The sequence below is a fragment of the Wickerhamomyces anomalus genome (assembly GCF_001661255.1).
Source record: "Wickerhamomyces anomalus NRRL Y-366-8 unplaced genomic scaffold WICANscaffold_3, whole genome shotgun sequence".
Classification (NCBI taxonomy): domain Eukaryota; kingdom Fungi; phylum Ascomycota; class Saccharomycetes; order Phaffomycetales; family Wickerhamomycetaceae; genus Hansenula; species Hansenula anomala.
This window is the reverse complement of record NW_017567112.1, coordinates 1,073,162-1,091,877: the sequence shown is the minus strand read 5'-3', so window position 1 is coordinate 1,091,877 and position 18,716 is coordinate 1,073,162. Positions and strand designations below refer to the sequence as shown.

Here is an 18,716-nt window from a genome sequence, read left to right as displayed (position 1 = left end):
ATAATGTTATGTAATCAGATGAGTAGTTATAGGAAGTGATGGAGGTGGTTGTAAAGGTGATGGAGGTGAAGGTGGAGGTGATGTTAATGATGATGATGATGATGCTAATGGTCCAATTGACTCATTCCTTTGTTTACTTTCTTTTCTGAGGAAATGCCATACTGAAAACATCAACCCCAAACTAACCAACTAACCACCATCGACACAAGTGCCTAATAAAATCCTAAAAACAACATAGCCATACTAAATCATACCTCTAGATCCCAAATATCACGTTATTTCCCACTATTTCCCACTCTATACACAAACCGCCGTACTTTCAAGCTCTTAATTCTCCATCACCGCAGGGTAACACCGGCCGGTTTTTTTCCAAAATCCCAATCCAACATCATCAGCATCAGCATCAACTTCAACAGCAGAGAACAATTCAGTCTTGCCAAACAGAAACAGAGCACACACAGTCACAAAAGAGACAGAATCAAAGGAATTGCTGCTAACAAGGTACCCACCCATACGACTGCCCACTGCTTAGTTCAAAAGACAAAACACATCCTCATCTATGGACCAACTTATCCTCTAGATGAACATACAAAACTATCAATCTCAGGTATTGCAGCCTAACCAGGCACAGTTCCTCCAACAGCCACAACAGAAGGCTACTCAGCTGCAATTCAACGACTTGTTCCACAACATCAACAGCAGCAATAACAACAACAATACCAATTCTGTGGCAAATAACAACAACAACAACAATAATAACAATGCAACTTCTAATAACGCTGCTTCCCTATTATTGAATGAGAACAATCAATCCACTGGTGGATTAAACCCTTCACAGCTATTGGCACAGACATTGTACCAAGGTCAATATAGAGCTCAGACCCCTCAACAACAAAGAGCATTAAATTTGGCTCAACAACAATTGCCACAACAATCATCATCATCAAACAATAATAATAACAACACAGTCCAACCATTACAACCTGGATTAAACCTACCACCATCCAAATCAATAGAATTGGATCAAACTTCTCAATCATCATCTTATTGGCAAGATCAAGTTCAATTAGTTGAAGTTTCAAGAAAATCAAATTTACCTCATTTTTATGCAAGACATGCAGCTATTCAATCAAGAAGATCAAAACAATTCCCTGAACCAAGTTCCAAACAACAAAGTCTTGTGGAATTGACTAAACAAATCTTGGGTGATTCAACATCAACTAATAATGATGCTGCATCCACAAGTAATAATAATGGGTTATTACAAAATAGAAAAATTTCTCATGCTTTAAATAATAACAACAATAATAATGATGATGACACTAATGATGATGATTACGATGATGAATTAGGTGAACCAAGAATTAAATATAAATCAAATGCTCAACAATTATGGGGGTCTTTAGATTTAAGTGGTCAAGATATTCCTAATTTATCTTTAAATTTATTTAAATATGATTTTTTGACAAAATTATATTTGAATGGTAATAAATTATCAAAGATTCCAACTGAAATCAAAAATTTACAACATTTGAAAATTTTAGATTTATCAAATAATGAATTAACTTCATTACCTTATCAATTGGGGTTATTATACAATTTAAAATATTTATACCTTTTTGATAATAATTTATCAACTTTACCTTATGAATTTGGAAATTTATTTGAATTACATTTCTTGGGAATAGAGGGGAATCCAAATTTTAATTCAAATTTTGCTAAAATTTTAGCTCAAAAGGGTACAAGATCATTAATAATACATTTAAGAGATAATGCTCCAAATGTTTTACCACCTCCAAAGAGACAATGGATTTCATTAAAAGAAGATGGTGAATTAGAAGATGAAGATGAAGAAAATAATGAAGATGAAGAAAAAATTAAAGAAGAGAAAAAGGCAAGTTTTACAGCTTCAAGTTTTAATATTTTATGTCATCATTATGCAACTGCCAAATTATTTGGTTATACTCCATCATGGGCTTTGAATTGGGAATATAGAAAAGAATTGATTAAACAACAAATTTTTGAAATGAAATCAGATGTTATCTGTTTACAAGAGGTTGAAACTCAATCATTTGAAGATTATTGGTTACCTTTATTAACTGAACAAGGTTATAGAGGGTTATTCCATGCTAAATATAGAGCAAGAAGAATGAATGAAAGAGATGCTAAAAAAGTTGATGGTTGTGCAATGTTTTATAAATATGATAAATTTTCATTAATGGAGAAGAAATCAATTGAATATACTCAAATTGTTTTAAATTCAAACAAATATAAAAAATCTGATGATGTTTTCAATAGATTACAAAATAGAGATAATATTGGATTAGTTACAATTTTAAAACATTTGGAAACTGGTGAACATATTTTGGTGGCAAATACTCATTTACATTGGGATCCTGCTCTGAATGATGTTAAAACTGTTCAAGTTGGTGTCTTGTTGGAAGAGATTGAATTGATTGTTAAAAAAGCTTGTAAAGAGGGAAATATTTCCAATATTAAAGATTTTCCAATGTTTATCTGTGGTGATTTTAATTCTCAATTACATTCAGCTGTTTATAAATTACTGGCAAATGGGTTTGTTAAAGATCATGAAGATGTTGAAGGTAGAGATTATGGTAAATTTACAGAAGTTGGATTCCAACATTCTTTTAACTTAAGATCTGCTTATGATAATATTGGTGAATTACCATTTACAAATTTCACACCAAGTTTTACAGATGTTTTGGATTATATCTGGTATACACCAAACACATTATCAGTGCGTGGGTTATTGGGTAAGATTGATTCAGATTATACTAGCCATTATGTTGGGTTCCCAAATGCTCACTTACCATCTGATCATATTCCATTAATGGCTGAGTTCCACCTAAGAAACACTTCCAAGAAGGAAAATAAAAGGGATCACCATCATTTCAAGCCTGAATTCAGAAGTTCAAGAAAAACGTGATGATTGATTGGTTTCTTGTTTATTTGTACATTAAAATTTTATACTAAGATTAAATTTTTTTTCTGTAGTTAAAGGCCGACATATCAAAGAGCCGTTTATTGAGATTTAGCTCAAATTTGATGGTTTCAACGCTGTTGGAAAGAGATTGGAGTAGACATTATTCCAAGATACTATAAACTCATATCAACCACCTTTTAATCCTTCTTTAATCCATTCTTTTACCCTTTAAAACATCAACGTCACAATTTACGATGGCCTCTTTTTCAGCCGTTCGCTTTTAAGATCATCTCCAAGAAAAAAAAAGTGCAGGACATAAACAAAAAAAGGATCCTTGAACCAATTCACAACTTCAAACGCATTTATTTATTCCAGCACATTCCCACTCTCATTTTCATTCTATTTATTTATTCATTGCCTCCTCCCTTATTTATTAAATGAACAAGTCCTCTGCTCTCTTCAAAAACATCCCCCGGAGTATCCTTAACCCTTTGAAACATAGAAAATGGATAGACCTACAACCTCTAAAAGTGGTGCCTCCTTCTCAGAAATTCAAAATGATGAGCTTCAACATGCTAAACCAATCTTATATGTGGCCACAAGTATATGACTCCTACGTGGATCCTGAATATAGAAGCTGGGACTATAGAGTGAAGCTATTGACAAATATCATCAATAACAAAGAGGTGCAAAGTGATATCATGTGTTTCCAAGAAATGGAAACTGCAGTGTATCATGAGTTTTGGAATCCAATGATGCAACAGAGAGGATTTGATAGTTGCTTTATTAAGAAGACGAAACCGGTTTATTGGGATAAAGAATCAAATCATATTGATGGGGTTTCAATTTTTTATAATACAAAGAAATTTGAATTATTAGATATGAAGAAATTTCAAATATCAAAATATTTTAAAGATGAGTTTGAGAATTTATATGATTTGAAATTAAATGATTCTCAAATAAATACTATCTTCAATGCAAGAAATCAAGTTGGATTGATTGTGGCATTGAAACATTTAGATACTGATCAAATCATAATAGTGGCTAATACTCATCTTTATTGGAAATATAATGATATCAAATTATTACAAGTTATGGTGTTATTAGAAGCTTTAAACAAATTTAAAAATAGATACCCTGGTTCCAAAATCTTATTTAGTGGTGATTTTAATTCAAGACCAAATTCTTCAGTCTATCATTTCTTAAAAAATGACAAGATTGATACTTCAGATCCAGATATTTCAAAATATTTAACTGAAAAGACTAAAAAATTTATATTAAATCCAGTGGAGATTCCAAATAACGTTTTTGAAAAAATTATTCAACAAGATAAATTATTTACATGTTTTACACAACATTTATTTGGAATTTTTGATTATATTTGGTTTAATGATAATGATTTCCAATTGTTAAAGTTTTTAAGTGGTGTTGATCAAGAATATTTATCCAAGATTAAAGGTTTACCAAATGAAGAATTCCCAAGTGATCATATTCCATTAGTTGCAGAGTTTGAATTAAAGATATGACGACCCTTTTTTTTAATGTTTACGATATTTAGAGATTATTTTATGGCATGTTATGATAAGCTTAAACCAAATCTTCTATATCTGTAAGCTTACTTATATCACCTCTTATTGTGGAATTCATCTTTTCAATCTCCTCTGGAGATAATGTTTTAACCTTCTTCAACAATTGACGATCAACATTTGGACAAAGTCTAGTTTTACTTAAGGAACATAAATCACAACGACGACCCCTAGGCGGGCAGATAGTTTGACCAAACCCAACCAATAAGGGGTTTATCTCTCTCCAGTACTCCTTGGGTAACCATCTTTCCAATTCTAATCTAGTAACTTCAGGATCTTTAGCATCTTTCTTAACCCACCCCCACATCTTACTCAATCGATGAACATGAGTATCAACACCAATCCCTAGATTCAATCCCCAACCTTCTTGTAATGTTAAAAACCCCATCTTTGGTCCAACCCCAGGAAGACTCACCAAACCTTCCAAAGTGTTGGGTATATCACCATCAAAATTCTCTTTTAAAATTTTTGCAGCTTTTTTCAAATATGATGCTTTTCTAGTATGAAACCCTACACTGAAAATTAATTCATCCAGTTTCCTCTCCTCGATCCGTTCCATAGAATCTATTGTAATACCATCTTTAAACCCTTGTGATTGGAAATATGACTTCATTTTTTGCATAGTTTTAAAATTCACTTCATCTTTAGTCTGTGATGACAGCATTAATGAAACTAATAATTGGAATCTGTAGTTCTTCTGAGTAAGTTCATCTTCACCACTTATAGTCTTGGGGATGTTTGCACACCCCATCGTATCCACCGGCGTAATGATTTTAGATCTCATTGTTTTGATATGATTATAAATTTCATGGAAATTACTGGGGATTGGTTTAGGATCGAGTTCAATCTTTAGTGATGTGGTTTTCTTTCGACGCTTTGGGAGTGGTGCTTCAGGTATTTCTTTTTCTTGTTCATTCTTAATATCTATTACTTCTAGTTTGACTTCTGGTGGTATTTCATTAACTGGATCAATGTTATCTTCTTCTTCTTTCTTCACTAAAATGTGTGGCTCCGAAGTTGTAGTTTTCTGGAAGAGCTTGGACTTCACTGGTGATGACACTTTCATTCTACTGGATCTTCTCAAACTCATCATTAAACCACTCTGATCACTCTTTGAATAGTGTTAAAATGAACTAAAAAGTGATTATTAACTTGAACATTTTTATTGGCTCTAGAAACTTTTCGCGAATTCAAATGTATCCTCGAGACGAAAAGAATGTGTCAAATTTCTACATCAACGTTCTATAATTAAATCGTGTACTATTGATCATTGGCAAATGTCAGATAAATGATAAACACAAAAGTGGACATGCAAATAACACCGTGGTAGACATTCACACCATAGACTAGCCCATTCAGGATACAAAGTGATGATATAAATGCTGTTCCAAAGAGATAAGCTGCAACATAATCTTCAAAATATAAACTAAACTTGGTTTGAGGATAATGTGAACTGATGAATTGAATTATTGGCAAGACAAGACCTAGAACCTGGTTACTACTACCAATACTTAGGTTGATGGCTAAATCTAACTTCCCCTTGTGTGCACTTATAACTGATGAGATATGCTCAGGTAAAGATCCGGCTAATGGTAGGATGATTAACCCAATAAACACTTTGGAGATTGGTTTATCATCAGTTAGATCTTTTAATGACTCAACAAAGAAATTTGCACAGGGGCCTAACCCTGCAATTGATAATGCTAAAGCACCAAAACAAACCATTTTGGATGGAATTTCCTCCATTGATTCACTTGAACTTGAAGAGCTACTATCATCATCACTTTCATCATCACTTGAGGGATTTAAAACACGTTCTTCTTCATCTCTGGCTTTTTTAATTTTGAGATATTTGAACTCTTCATTGGTATTCATTGTTAAATAAACAATATAATTAACAAAGATTAAAGATGCACCAATTTGTGAAGTATCCATTTTGAATTTATCACTGATTTTATAATCAATATCATTGACAACAGACATCATTGTTAATAAAATGGTGATACAAACGAAAAATAACAAATGACTTGTGATGGATTTCTTATTATAAAGTGGCTTACCTTCTAACCCACCGAAAAAGCAACATGAACCAGTAACAAACAAATTATTTGATATCACACTTCCGATTAATGAAGTGATTGTTAAAGTTGCATCTTCTTTTGAGACAGTTGTTCCAGAAATGATCAATTCAACCAAATTACCAAAAGTTGCATTTAATAAAGAACCTAAAACAGGTCCAAAATGTTCAGCTGCATATTCAGTGGTATTACTCAACACTTTTGCAAAATACATCAATGCTAAAAACAAAAACACAACCGCAAGGATATCTTCTTTTCTTTCATAACAAACAATCCCAGCTGGGAAAAATGGTAAGAAGATAACAGTTCTTGTATCTAAAGCACATCTTAAAACTTGTAAAAAAAAACCCAAAATGAAGATTTGTTCACATTCTTTATATTTATCACTTGACCATTTAATATATTTTAAATTCCACCACCAATGGAAAAATCTATCAGTTCTTTCAAATGTTTTATCAACAGCTTGATCTTTTAAAGTATCAAAATATTTAACAACAGTGAAGAAAAATGAAGCCTCTTTCTTGACTGTTGGTTTTTTCTCTAATAAATGTTCGGGTATTCTATACTTGTCTGTGATTTTACCAGGAGCAGTTTGTGCTCTTGCGTATCTATGTGTCTTTTTGGGATCTTGTTCATCTTTATCAACATTTAACGAGGATGAATTGTTAACTGTTTGTGGAGCAGGTTCAGTAGCTGCACTGATTACTCTATTCATTGATTGGTTTTCAAATTCATCATTTGTGATTAAATCATTTGGAGATGCGAATGTATGAGACCTCTGAGGAAACTGGGAAGGAATAGACTGATCAAGAACCATTAAATGCTTTTCACTCTGTCTTCAGCAAAGTTTGAAATAAAATGTAGCAAATTTGAAATGTTTTTATACATGTCGCCCATTCTTATGTCAGCAATTCCAGGGTTCAAAAGAGTCAGTTTTAAGGCTTAGATCATGATCATTTGTTATTGCGGTCGAGAGAGAAGAGTATGATAGTATGGTTTATAGTTTATCTCTGCTGACGTTGTCCTTCATGAGCTACAGCCTACAAAAGTCATTTAATTTGACACATTTTAAGCCTTTTCCATCATGTCTCGAGACCTCTGGGCAACTGAATGTTTGATGTGCGGCTTTAGATCTATAACGGCTTGAAATTTAATTGAACTAAAGTTGGATTGGTTTGTATTTTAGTTGTATTAGATTATCATATATCATGTTATCAGATTCAAAGACTGTTTCAAGGATTTTTCGTTTCCTGTGTTGCAGTTGTCGATGTTTCTTTGGTGATGAGATTATACCACAAATCGCAAAACCATCAAAGGAATTTTAATATAAAACAACACAAATTCCAAAGGATCACTCATTCTTTGTAGCCATCCCACTATTGAACCATAATCCAAAGAGTATTCAGATGAGACCAGAAGGTTTGGCATGTGTCATCACTGCTTTCCATCCAAAGTACCTTTGAGCTATTGATCGAGTGTCATCACCGTTCAGTTCCTTAACCAAGAAGAAATAGCTTGTGCAATCACAGCATTCCTTGATAATTGGAACAAACTTACCCATATGAGCACTATCAATCACATCCAATTTATCAAGTTATCCAATAATTCATGATGATGAATCAATATTGGTGCTGCTGAATTGGTGCAAGTTTCTATATCAGTTCAAAGTGTGTTGAATTGTAACTAAAATTCACCATTTTTAAGCTCATATTGAAACAAGAGTTCCCAAATCACAATCAAACTCTTATTCAAACCATTTAAACCCTTATAAACCCTTAAAAAAGGCAGTTTAGCACAATTCTGGTTTTAATACTATGTGATTTGGTAATCATTACATAATATTCCATTCAAATTTCAATTATAAGAAATCTTTTGAACTTGAACCAAAACAAAAACATCAACAGCAATAATAACAGTAATAAGCTCAAGATGTTTTCAATAGGATCATTCCTTCCACAAGTGAAGAATGCTACAAGCAACAAAGCTCCAGAACAGGAACAAAAACAGGTTGTGCTGGCTGCCCCTGTCCCAGAAAAATCAAGCTCCAGAGATTATACAATGATCTTGAGAAATGGTGCTAACGACCAAAGAGATATACAATCAAGTCTAGATGACGTGATACCCTTGAGACAACGCCAGAGAAATATCTCTTTAGCAATGCCATCTGAGGAAGAAGTCAGGGCCACCACTGAAAGAACTCGTAAAGCACTAGATAAGGTGCTTCAAGAGAAACTAGGTAAAGGTGCCATAAATTCAAAAGATCAAAAAAAGGCTTCCTATGTCAGGTACACTTCTTCAAATATCTTGGATGATAAACCATCGTCGTCCAGAATCATCAAGATTGTTGATGTTCAAGAAGATCCAATGGCTCCAAAGAAATTTAAACAAAAGAAACAAATGGCTAGACCATCATCTCCACCAGCTCCTGTATTACATGCTCCTACAAGAAAGGCAACTGCAGAAGAACAAAAACAATGGTATATCCCACCTGCAATTTCAAATTGGAAAAATCCAAATGGGTTCACGATTTCATTAGACAAGAGATTAGCAGTTGATGGTAGAGACCCAAACCGTGATAATACTGAAGGAGATGTTAATAAAAATTTTATTGACTTGGCAAATGCTTTAGATGAAGCAGATAAAAAGGCAAGAGAAGATATCAAAATAAGGAATGCATTAAGAAAGAAATTAGCAGAAAAGGAAAATAGAGAAAAAGAGGAAAAATTACGTTCATTGGCTCAAAAAGCAAGGGAAGAGAAAATGGGTGGATCAAGTAATTTGGAATATGAAAATGATGATGCAAGAAAAAGAGCAATGATTAGAGAGGAAAGAAGAAAGAAGGCAGAAAAGGAATTGAGAATGTCAAGAATGGGTAATGAACAAAGAATGAAAACAATGCTTAAATCTTTGGGTGATCGTGATGTTTCCGAAAGAACTCAATTAGGTTTAGCTAAAGCTACAAATTCTGCAGAAAATCAATTCGATTCAAGACTTTTCTCAAAATCAACACAAGTTACAAATAGTGAAGATCAAGTTTATGATAACCCATTATTTGTTCAGCAGGCAGTCAATAGTATTTATAAAGTTTCAGAGTCCAATCTTGATAATGATCCAGATGCTCAACTAGAAGATATGCAAAATGAGAAAAGATTTGACACTTTATCAACTTCAAAACCATCTGGACCTGTTGAATTCCATAAAGATGATTCAAATTTCCAATCCTCTAAAGTTGATGAATCAGAGTATGGTTTACAGGTTAAAAGACAAAAAAGATGAATTATTTTTATATTAAAATGATTAATCTTCATCTTCTTCATCATCTGTAATCTTTGATATATCAGTATCTTCGAAATCCTTGAGTTTCAACTCTTTCATAATCTTCTTGTTCCTGTCTATAGCTGCTTGTTCACTCTTCCTTATAGTACCACTTATCCTTATAATTCTCACTATAACATCTTTACCATTCAACTTTGTAATCATCGTAAGTGCAGCACACACCAACTTGTGATAATCTCTTGAACATCGTATAATACCAGTAGAAGTCTTTTGTGAAAAATATTTAACAATCAATGAACTAGCAGCTGTTCCAGATCCTTGATCACCAAACAATATTTTAATGTTTTTCTTAACTAATTCAGCTATTAGTCTCAAGTTGATGTTTTGTGAAGTACTGTGTAATTGCATTAACGAAGCCTTTTTACCATAGTTTGATTGCTCTTTCTCGACATTTGGATATATGACATCGAATAATATATATCTAGCTTTTAGACGAACCATTTTGACCAGAGCTTTGTACGGTTTTTTGATAATTTAGGTACCCAAGTTTACGTACGTACTTTGAAAAGTTCCTAAAAAAAATAAAAAAAACTGCCAACAGAATACGGGTTTATAGCATCTACACTCAAATCATTTTTTACAAAGAAATTCTTCATCTATTGAATTTTAGGAGTGATAAAGTAATAGTTGAATGTCAAATGGAGAACCTGTGAATTTCTTAAAGGAGGATTCTGGCGAGTACGTGGAACATGGCCAAAGTTTGGATTGGTGGCAGACAGGCAGTTGACAAAATTCAAAACCTCCATAGAAGTTGTTTTAAATTCATGAGAAGACATGAGCTCTATAGTCTTCTCAAGAGCCTTCACATAACCTTCACTCACTAATCCATCGGTATGAAAATCAATTTGACAAAACAATGTATCAGCCATTAGACCCTTGTCTGTGTTGAAAAAATAAGTATTTGAAGGACCACAAATAGCCTCATAAAGTTCTCTACTATCAACAACTCTTTTTTGCGTATTGGTATAACTTTTGATATTTGAGGTTCTTTCAGTTGATGTGAAGAACTGAATCATTGACGTTTCAAATATCCCCAATTTGATATATTCAGAATGGTCTTTACTTGTAAAGAATTTATATGGTGATTTTTTGAACACCAATTCCAAATTTGAATCATGTTCTTGCTCTTTAGCTTTCTCCATCATGTCAGTCACAACCAATGAAGTGGTTCGTTCCTTTGGGTCAAAGCATAATGCAGTGACATGGAAATGCTCAATCATCTTTATAAATTCTGGATTTTCAGTTAAAACATCAATTAATTGAACAAACTTGTTTAAATTTGTTACTAAAGTTCTCTGATGATATTTTACTGGAGCTTGATCTAACCATACTTCCTTGACATCATATAACGAACAATCGTGGAAATAGTTATCAGCTGCAACGAAAATCCAAATATCTCTAAATATATATGGACGAAAAGCATAGTTGAATAATTTAGAAACTTTTGTCAATGGGATGTAACTTCTGGGATCATCATATCCTAAATATTCACCAACAATTTGTAATACTTCCAAGGGAAGGAAGCCAGTACATTCGTCAACAGTCATTGCAGCCAACTGGAACAGTACTAGTGAGGCTACATAAAGGTTTAAGTGGCTAAACTTCCATCTTTTTTATGTATTATCATTTTGAGTAAATTACTACACTTGAGCAAATCCGTAGATAAATTCTCATCATGAGATCTTTTCGACTAAATAATTTCAAAGATCCATACTACAATACATAAATATTATTCTTTACTTCATTATAAACAGCTATATAACTTTAAAAATACATCAGACTAAATATATGGCAAAAAAAAAAATCTAGAAAGCAAGAATGCAAATTTGAAATCAATTAATGAAATGAAAAACAAATAAAAACAATGAAAACTCATTCTAAATTAATCTTGTAGACCAACTTAAATGATCAATTTTTCGCTCAATAGTTTTTCAACCTCTTTAACAGCATCCTCAACACCATCAACTTTATCACCCATACCTTGAACAACATTACCTTTACCACCAGCTTTACCACCAATGAATTGAGAAGCTTGTTTAGCCAGATCAGTAGCATTGACACCTTTTTCAATAGCTGAGTTTGAGACATAACAACCATGTGCAACTTTATCTTGGTTACCTGTAAAGATGTAAATTGATTTTTCTGGGTTTTTAGATTTAATAAAGTTGATAGCTTCAGTGATAGCTTTAGCATTTGATCCAATATCAACATGGGTAACTAAGAAGTTTGATTTTTCATTAGCAGCAAAATGATCTTTAACCGCATCTAAAGTCTTTTTGCTTTCAATTTTTTGACGTGCTTTCAGTTCGTCCTTGATAGCTTTGTCCAGCTTAGTGAATTTAGCTTTCAATTCATTCTTGGTTAAAATAGAAATGTTTAATTGCCCTAATTTGACACCTAATTCTTTCAGTTTCTTTTCTTTCATTGGACTGAATTCTAATTTACCAACTTGTTCTAATTCATGCTCAAATTCACTAGCGACTCTTTGAACTTCATGAGCTTCGTTACCGGTAACAGCGATAATACGTCTAATACCTTTGGCAATACCTGATTCTTCAGTAATGACAAAATCTTTGATATCACTTGTTTTAGCAACATGGGTACCACCACAAAATTCAATTGAAATACCGTGCCATTTTGGATTTTCTGGATCGCTTAATAAATCATCAACAGGATGACCAATTGAAACAACTCTAACTGGATCTGGGTAAGTTTCACCAAAGACAGCTCTGACGGCATAAATACTTTGTGCAGTTTTCAATGGAACTTCTTTTGAATAAACTAATTGAGCTTTTTGAATCTCAGCATTTGAGATTTTTTCCACTTTGGCAACTTCATCTAGTGTCAACCCTTGTTTATGGGAGAAATCAAATCTTAATTTTTCTGAAGCAACTAAAGAACCTTTTTGGTTAATTTCATCACCTAAAACTTCCCTTAAAGCAAAATTCAAAATATGTGTACCAGTGTGGTTGTTTCTTATTGGCCAACGGCGTAGCTCATCATAACCAGCAATGACGCTATCATCAACTTTCAGCTTACCTTCAGCTAATCTACCGGTATGGAAGACATAACCAGCGTATTGTTGAGTGTTTTCAACGTTGAATTCAGAAGAACCATCAATGACAATCTTACCAGTATCATATTCTTGACCACCTTGTTCAGCATAGAATGGGGTCTTATCTAAAATGATACCGTATTGTTTGGTGATATCAGTGATTTCATCAACGAAATCTTTACCATCATAAATAGCCAAAATTTTAGCTTCAACATTTTCCAGGCCGAATTTGAATGAATCGTCAGTCTTTGGTAATGATTGTTCAGATAATTTACCTAAAGCATGGACATCTAATTTGACCAAGTTGGATCCCTTTGATTTACCACCAGCTTTTGAAGCCTCATAACTTGCAATTCTAGCTTTTTCAAAACCTTCATTGTCAATTTTCAAACCAGCTTCTTCAGCCATTAAAGTAGTTAAATCAACTGGGAAACCATAAGTATCATATAATCTCCAAACATCTTTACCGTTCAAAGTTTTATCACCTTTTGAAGCAGCACCGGCGTATTGTTCAAATAATTTTTCACCACGATCTAAAGTTCTTGAAAATGATGCTTCTTCTTCATCCAAAATTTCAAATGTTCTAGCTGTATTTTCAGCAATTTCTGGGAAAATATCTTTGACTTGTTCAATTAAAGTTGGAGCTAATTGAGAGAAGAAGTTACCAATTGGGTAGTTGAAGTATTTACGGACGTAACGAGCACCTCTTCTCAAGATTCTTCTTAAAACGTAACCTCTACCTTCATTGTTTGGAACACCACCATCAGCGATGGCAAAAGTCAAAGTACGGACATGGTCAGCTAAGACTCTGTAAGCAGTATCGACACCATCTTTGTCTTCATCACCAAATTTACCAGTGTATTCACGAGCACCAGTAATTTCTTGGATTTTTTTGAACAGAGGTTGAAAAACATCAGTATCGTAATTTGAGTAAACACCTTGTAAGATAGAGACTAATCTTTCAAAACCTAACCCGGTATCAATATGTTTCGAAGGTAATGGTCTTAATGAACGGTCAGCTTCTCTGTTGAATTGCATGAAAACGTTGTTCCAGATTTCAAGAACATTTGGATCATCTTCATTGACTAAATGAGCAGCATTTCTACCACCAATTCTGTCATAATGAACTTCTGAACAAGGACCACAAGGACCTTGATCACCCATTTCCCAAAAGTTATCTTTAACTGAACCTGGTAAGATATGATCATCAGCAACACCGACATCGGACCATAGTTGTTTAGCTTCAAGATCTGGTTCCAGACCACTAGCTTCATCACCACCAAAATAAGTGACATATAATCTATCTGGATCTAAACCATAAACTTTAGTTAATAGTTCCCAAGAGTATTTGATGGCGTCTTTTTTGAAATAGTCACCAAATGACCAGTTACCTAACATTTCAAAGAAAGTATGATGATAAGAATCTCTACCAACATCTTCCAAATCGTTATGTTTACCACCAGCTCTGATACATTTTTGCGAATTCACTGCTCTTTTCAAGTTGTAATAATCAGAGGCAGGATCAACAGTACCCAGAAAGATTGGTTTATATTGGTTCATACCAGCGTTGGCGAACAACAAAGTTGGGTCTTCAAATGGGATGACTGAAGATGAACGAACGAAGGTGTGGCCACGTTCTTTAAAGTAATCCAAAAAGGTATTACGGACCTGTCAATTGGGTTAGTACATCTTTTTGTTAAAGGTCTCAGGGATCTTGATGGCAAAAATACACCACAATGTACTAAGCGCCCTTGAAAGATCAGTGAAACTCACTTTTTGAGCAGTCCATTCTTGCTGTGTTTGAGTAGACATTTTCCTGGTTCCCGTGCAATTTATTCTCGTAGCAGTGCAGTAAGTTCTAAACACACTCAGACAAATAGATTTTGGTTTGTGGAAGGAGGGAAATGACATGCAAAACTTGTTCAGGTTATGCTTCGAAAAGTGATTCAATTTTTTTTGTTGATGAAGCGCCAAAAATTTATTTTCGCGGAAGTTATCGACACTGTCGTTTTTAGCAGATGACACTTGTTAGTGCTGATATTTACTGCTGAGTATGCCAATTAGAGTAAGTTACAGTACTAATATTACAGACCATACATAAGTGTAAAGCAAAATGTATAATTAGAATATACCATAAATCAACAAACAAAAGGGCAACTTCAAAATAATTACAAAAATATAAATCAACCGAAAAACCATAAATATATCAAAAACTTTTTTTCCTCTTCTTTTTACCTTCCTTCCTTCCTTACATTTAAGCAAACAAAAAAAACACAAATTCATTATCTTATTTCATTAAAATTCCACTTCATTCTTTCTTTGCAGTGACAAACATAAAGTATGTATCACCAAAGTCATCAAGCAACTTCCCATTTTTCAAATCTTGGTTATATTGTAATCTCAATTCTTTAAACAATTGTATATCTTCCTCTGAGAAGAACTTGCGAACAAATTTTGTATAAATGGACAATTCGAAGAAACTTTGAATAAACTCCATTAAATTACCCATCTTATTAGGAATTCCCTTTTTAATTGAAATCATTGAATATTTAACATTAGTGAAGCCAGCTTCTCTTGTTCTGCTCAATATCTTTTTACATGGGAATGGATCCATACCTTGTTCCCTTATAACTTTTTGTATTTTGTGGAAAATTTCATTGTATAATTCATTTTTACAATTGATTATTGTATAATCCATCAAAAACATATGAAGGTATCCCTGTGGTGCGATTGTTCTGTATAAATCTGATAATACAGGAACCCATTCTTCTTCTTTCAGCTCAAACCATAGTTCATAAGCAATAGCCATTGGGAACGAGTTTTTGGAAAATGGTAATTCTGATAATGATTTCCCATGGACAATGTGATGATTTTTTGGACCTATATTTGATCTGTAATCTGTGTATGACGTGTATAGGATTGGACTTGTTGTTAAGTTGTAAATATCACATTTGAAATTATCCATAGCTAATACCCAGGACCAGGCAACGCCGAAATGTTCATCATGAAGTTTTAAAACTTTTAATTTATCATTTTCTTTCAAATCTTTGTTTGCATAGTCAACTAATAATCTTCTTGTAATTAAATTTTCAACACCAGATAAGAATTTCAATGCGCTGATTGACCAAAAATCGACTAAATTTATAACATTTCCCATATTTTCAAATGAATCTTGTTGGATATAGTTATCATAAAATTGTAAGAAAGAGCTGAGTCTTGCTGGAGCATATGTTAATGCGTCATTATCCCTTGAAACGTCATTCAATTTCCTTAGTGAAAACCACTTGACTGAATCTCTTTTGTATTGCTCTTTGATGGCATCTGTTTGACTCTTCTTCTCTCTATATCTTCTACTTTTTTCTTCTTGAGCATCCTTGGTGCTTGTCATTGTAAGGTTTTTGGCAAAATGGCTTATTGATGCTCTGTTGTGATCCAGAGCTTGTTTGCCCAAAGTTGAAGCTTGGGAGTATAACGAGGTTGTGTCTGAATCACTCTCAGTACGAACAATAGAGGGCTTCTTCTTGAAGCCAAACATTGAGGGCTTCGTCAAAGTTGGATTATCCATCAGTGTTGAAGCTTTGTTGGAATATAATTATTAATGGTTGTAACTTGTGACGTAGATGTTCTTGACTGCAACAAGAACTCGAATATGAATAGAAAGCCGAAGTGCAGGATATTAGCACGGTCTGGCTTCTGGATTGGATAGAGGAATATGAGTTGTCTTCAGCCACTGTTGAAGTTGTAATTGGTGATAGAATTCAAAGAACACCAGTGGCCAAAATTCAAGGTTTATAAATGTGTCCGTTCACTTGCTTGTGCCTGGTCTTCTGGAAAAAAGCCTTCAAATTCTTGACGTCTATACATTTTCCGTAATTTGCTTTGTTTTTGTCCCGGCGCAAAAAGAACGATTGTCGGCATTTGCTGAAAAGGGCAGATTCGCGGAGTTGGTTACGTAATCAGTATAGCTAGATTAAAATTTAAAATCATAAATCATGGCACTTATATAAAGATTTAGCCTATCCAGAGGCTGCCTCATTCTCTTGCTCTACTGGCGTGATCTTGTACTCGCTCTGTAGCTGTTTCCCTAGTTCTTCATCCTCTTTCAACACATCTTCAACAAATCTAAAGATATCTCCTCTACCGTAGTATTTAGCTTCAACTTTCCCAGTATTGATGGAATCAACTGTGCTTGTATCAATCAAAACAAATTGTATTCCCGAGTCTGGACAATCATAATTCACATTCAGTAGTAAGCGTTCCATAATCCCTCTTAATCCTCTAGCACCTGTCCCTTCTTTTAATGACAAATCAGCAATCTTCTTTAGAGCTGGTTTAGTAATTTTCAACTTGACACCAAACTGTTGGAAAATGTATTCATATTGACTTAGCAACGCATTCTTTGGTTCAGTCAAGATAGATAATAGATCAGTTTCACTTAAAGAGTCTAACCCAGTAATAATTGGAACTCTACCAATTAACTCAGGAATCATACCATATGCTGTTAAATCTTGCGGGGTGATCAACTCTAATGATGACACTTTTCTTCCATCCTCTAATTTAATCTGTTTCAAAGTATGCTTATTATTACCTTCTCCTTGATCACTAATATCTGCTTCGAAACCAATAGATGATTTGGCTAGTCTTGAAGATATATGTTCATCTAATCCAATGAATGCACCCATCAAAACGAACAAGATGTTACTGGTATCAATATGATATGTTTCATTTCTCTTAGCGACTGTATTGTTATTTTGAGTATCTTTATCCTTGTTGACTGGTTTTTTAACTTGAACTTGAACAGTAGTACCTTCAATCAACTTCAATAATGCTTGTTGAACACCTTCACCAGCAACATCCTTGGTACCATTTGCCATTGAAGGTTTGGATAATTTATCAACTTCATCTAGAACAACAATACCTTTCTCAGCCTTCTCCACATCATAGTTACTATTGATCAACAATCTTTCAATACATAACTCAACATCTTCACCAATATAACCGGCTTGTGTTAGTTGTGTACAATCAGTAATGGAGAATGGAACATTTAACACCCTAGCTAATGTCTTTGCTATCAAAGTTTTCCCGGAACCTGAAGGTCCTAATAATAAGATGTTGGATTTACTCAACTCCAGATCTTGATCTTCAGTATCTAATGAGAAGCTTAACTGTTCTGGATCTTTATTAGTAGGCTTGACATTATCACTAAATGAATACAATTCATCATCTTCCTTTTGTCTTTCCTCTGCTAATCTTTTAGCTAGTTTTTTCGCCTTATCATTGATTCTTAAATAATGGTTGTAAACAGCAACAGACATAACTTTTTTCCCTGTTGTTTGACCAACAATGTAATTATCCAAGTATTTTTTTAGTTTCTTTGGAGATGGAACTTTCACTATAGAGTCTTTGATGTCCTTTATGAGTTTCTCATGGCTTTGTGATGTTTTCTTGTTGGGATCTTGAATATTAGGATCTCTAGTTGGAGTCTCGTTACTCTTTGAACCCCCATTCGCAACAGACGATTCAGACCCGTTGGTGGCATAACGTCTAGCTTGGGTTAGCAGCAATTGATGGTTGCACACTCTCGTTACAGAGCATCTGGAAGCTCGCAACATTGTGGAATTTGTATGGCGTTTTTTGCAAGTGCTTTCCAAAGAGAAGGTGTTTTTATCAAATGGTTTTTTTCAACAAAAGATCATCATCAAAATTTCTGTGCTTGA

General features: G+C 33.7%; 10 protein-coding genes across 10 annotated transcripts; 3 read left to right on the top strand and 7 right to left on the bottom strand.

Moving 5' to 3' along the window:
- Nucleotides 1-107: 107 nt before the first annotated feature.
- Nucleotides 108-2,986, top strand: CCR4 (CCR4-NOT core exoribonuclease subunit CCR4). Its single transcript, XM_019180290.1, has one exon. It carries the CDS (start codon nucleotides 581-583, stop codon nucleotides 2,945-2,947), a length of 2,367 nt encoding a protein of 788 aa, XP_019039231.1. The 5' UTR covers nucleotides 108-580; the 3' UTR covers nucleotides 2,948-2,986.
- A 395-nt stretch (nucleotides 2,987-3,381) lies between these two features.
- NGL1 (RNA exonuclease) lies at nucleotides 3,382-4,470 on the top strand (the record flags this gene model as incomplete). Its single annotated transcript, XM_019181635.1, has 1 exon — nucleotides 3,382-4,470. One exon carries the CDS (start codon nucleotides 3,382-3,384, stop codon nucleotides 4,468-4,470), a length of 1,089 nt encoding a protein of 362 aa, XP_019039230.1.
- Nucleotides 4,471-4,609: 139 nt separating this feature from the next.
- WICANDRAFT_22286 (endonuclease III domain-containing protein) lies at nucleotides 4,610-5,401 on the bottom strand (the record flags this gene model as incomplete). The annotated part of the gene is made up of 1 exon (XM_019180934.1): nucleotides 4,610-5,401. A coding segment is annotated over one exon (792 nt), but the record flags the coding sequence as incomplete, so codon positions are not given.
- Nucleotides 5,402-5,790: 389 nt separating this feature from the next.
- Nucleotides 5,791-7,425, bottom strand: WICANDRAFT_78644 (uncharacterized protein; the record flags this gene model as incomplete). The annotated part of the gene is made up of 1 exon (XM_019184765.1): nucleotides 5,791-7,425. The coding sequence occupies one exon, from the start codon at nucleotides 7,423-7,425 to the stop codon at nucleotides 5,791-5,793; it is 1,635 nt and encodes a 544-aa protein (XP_019039228.1).
- Nucleotides 7,426-8,537: 1,112 nt separating this feature from the next.
- Nucleotides 8,538-9,884, top strand: PRP45 (mRNA splicing protein PRP45; the record flags this gene model as incomplete). Its single annotated transcript, XM_019184764.1, has 1 exon — nucleotides 8,538-9,884. The coding sequence occupies one exon, from the start codon at nucleotides 8,538-8,540 to the stop codon at nucleotides 9,882-9,884; it is 1,347 nt and encodes a 448-aa protein (XP_019039227.1).
- Nucleotides 9,885-9,986: 102 nt separating this feature from the next.
- On the bottom strand, nucleotides 9,987-10,385 carry POP5 (RNA-binding protein POP5; the record flags this gene model as incomplete). Its single annotated transcript, XM_019181038.1, has 1 exon — nucleotides 9,987-10,385. A coding segment is annotated over one exon (399 nt), but the record flags the coding sequence as incomplete, so codon positions are not given.
- Nucleotides 10,386-10,540: 155 nt separating this feature from the next.
- Nucleotides 10,541-11,502, bottom strand: WICANDRAFT_68571 (uncharacterized protein; the record flags this gene model as incomplete). The annotated part of the gene is made up of 1 exon (XM_019184126.1): nucleotides 10,541-11,502. Exon 1 carries the CDS (start codon nucleotides 11,489-11,491, stop codon nucleotides 10,541-10,543), a length of 951 nt encoding a protein of 316 aa, XP_019039225.1. The 5' UTR covers nucleotides 11,492-11,502.
- A 180-nt stretch (nucleotides 11,503-11,682) lies between these two features.
- On the bottom strand, nucleotides 11,683-14,823 carry ALA1 (alanine--tRNA ligase). Its single transcript, XM_019182570.1, has 2 exons — nucleotides 14,773-14,823; nucleotides 11,683-14,667 (listed from the first exon to the last, which is right to left on the bottom strand). Exons 1-2 carry the CDS (start codon nucleotides 14,809-14,811, stop codon nucleotides 11,845-11,847), a joined length of 2,862 nt encoding a protein of 953 aa, XP_019039224.1. The 5' UTR covers nucleotides 14,812-14,823; the 3' UTR covers nucleotides 11,683-11,844.
- A 420-nt stretch (nucleotides 14,824-15,243) lies between these two features.
- On the bottom strand, nucleotides 15,244-15,944 carry WICANDRAFT_92118 (uncharacterized protein). The gene has a single exon (XM_019186345.1). The coding sequence runs from the start codon at nucleotides 15,806-15,808 to the stop codon at nucleotides 15,308-15,310; it is 501 nt and encodes a 166-aa protein (XP_019039223.1). The 5' UTR covers nucleotides 15,809-15,944; the 3' UTR covers nucleotides 15,244-15,307.
- A 1,049-nt stretch (nucleotides 15,945-16,993) lies between these two features.
- Nucleotides 16,994-18,576, bottom strand: MCX1 (Mcx1p). Its single transcript, XM_019186344.1, has one exon. The coding sequence runs from the start codon at nucleotides 18,312-18,314 to the stop codon at nucleotides 17,016-17,018; it is 1,299 nt and encodes a 432-aa protein (XP_019039222.1). The 5' UTR covers nucleotides 18,315-18,576; the 3' UTR covers nucleotides 16,994-17,015.
- Between the last annotated feature and the right edge of the window lie 140 nt (nucleotides 18,577-18,716).

Coding starts and splice junctions, on each gene's coding strand:
- CCR4 (XM_019180290.1), top strand. CDS start 581: ATGAACATACAAAACTATCAATCTCAGGTATTGCAGCCTAACCAGGCA.
- ALA1 (XM_019182570.1), bottom strand. CDS start 14,811: ATGTCTACTCAAACACAGCAAGAATGGACTGCTCAAAAA. Junction 14,668..14,772: donor AAGAATGGACTGCTCAAAAA/GTGAGTTTCACT, acceptor CCCAATTGACAG/GTCCGTAATACCTTTTTGGA.
- MCX1 (XM_019186344.1), bottom strand. CDS start 18,314: ATGTCTGTTGCTGTTTACAACCATTATTTAAGAATCAATGATAAGGCG.
- WICANDRAFT_92118 (XM_019186345.1), bottom strand. CDS start 15,808: ATGGCTATTGCTTATGAACTATGGTTTGAGCTGAAAGAAGAAGAATGG.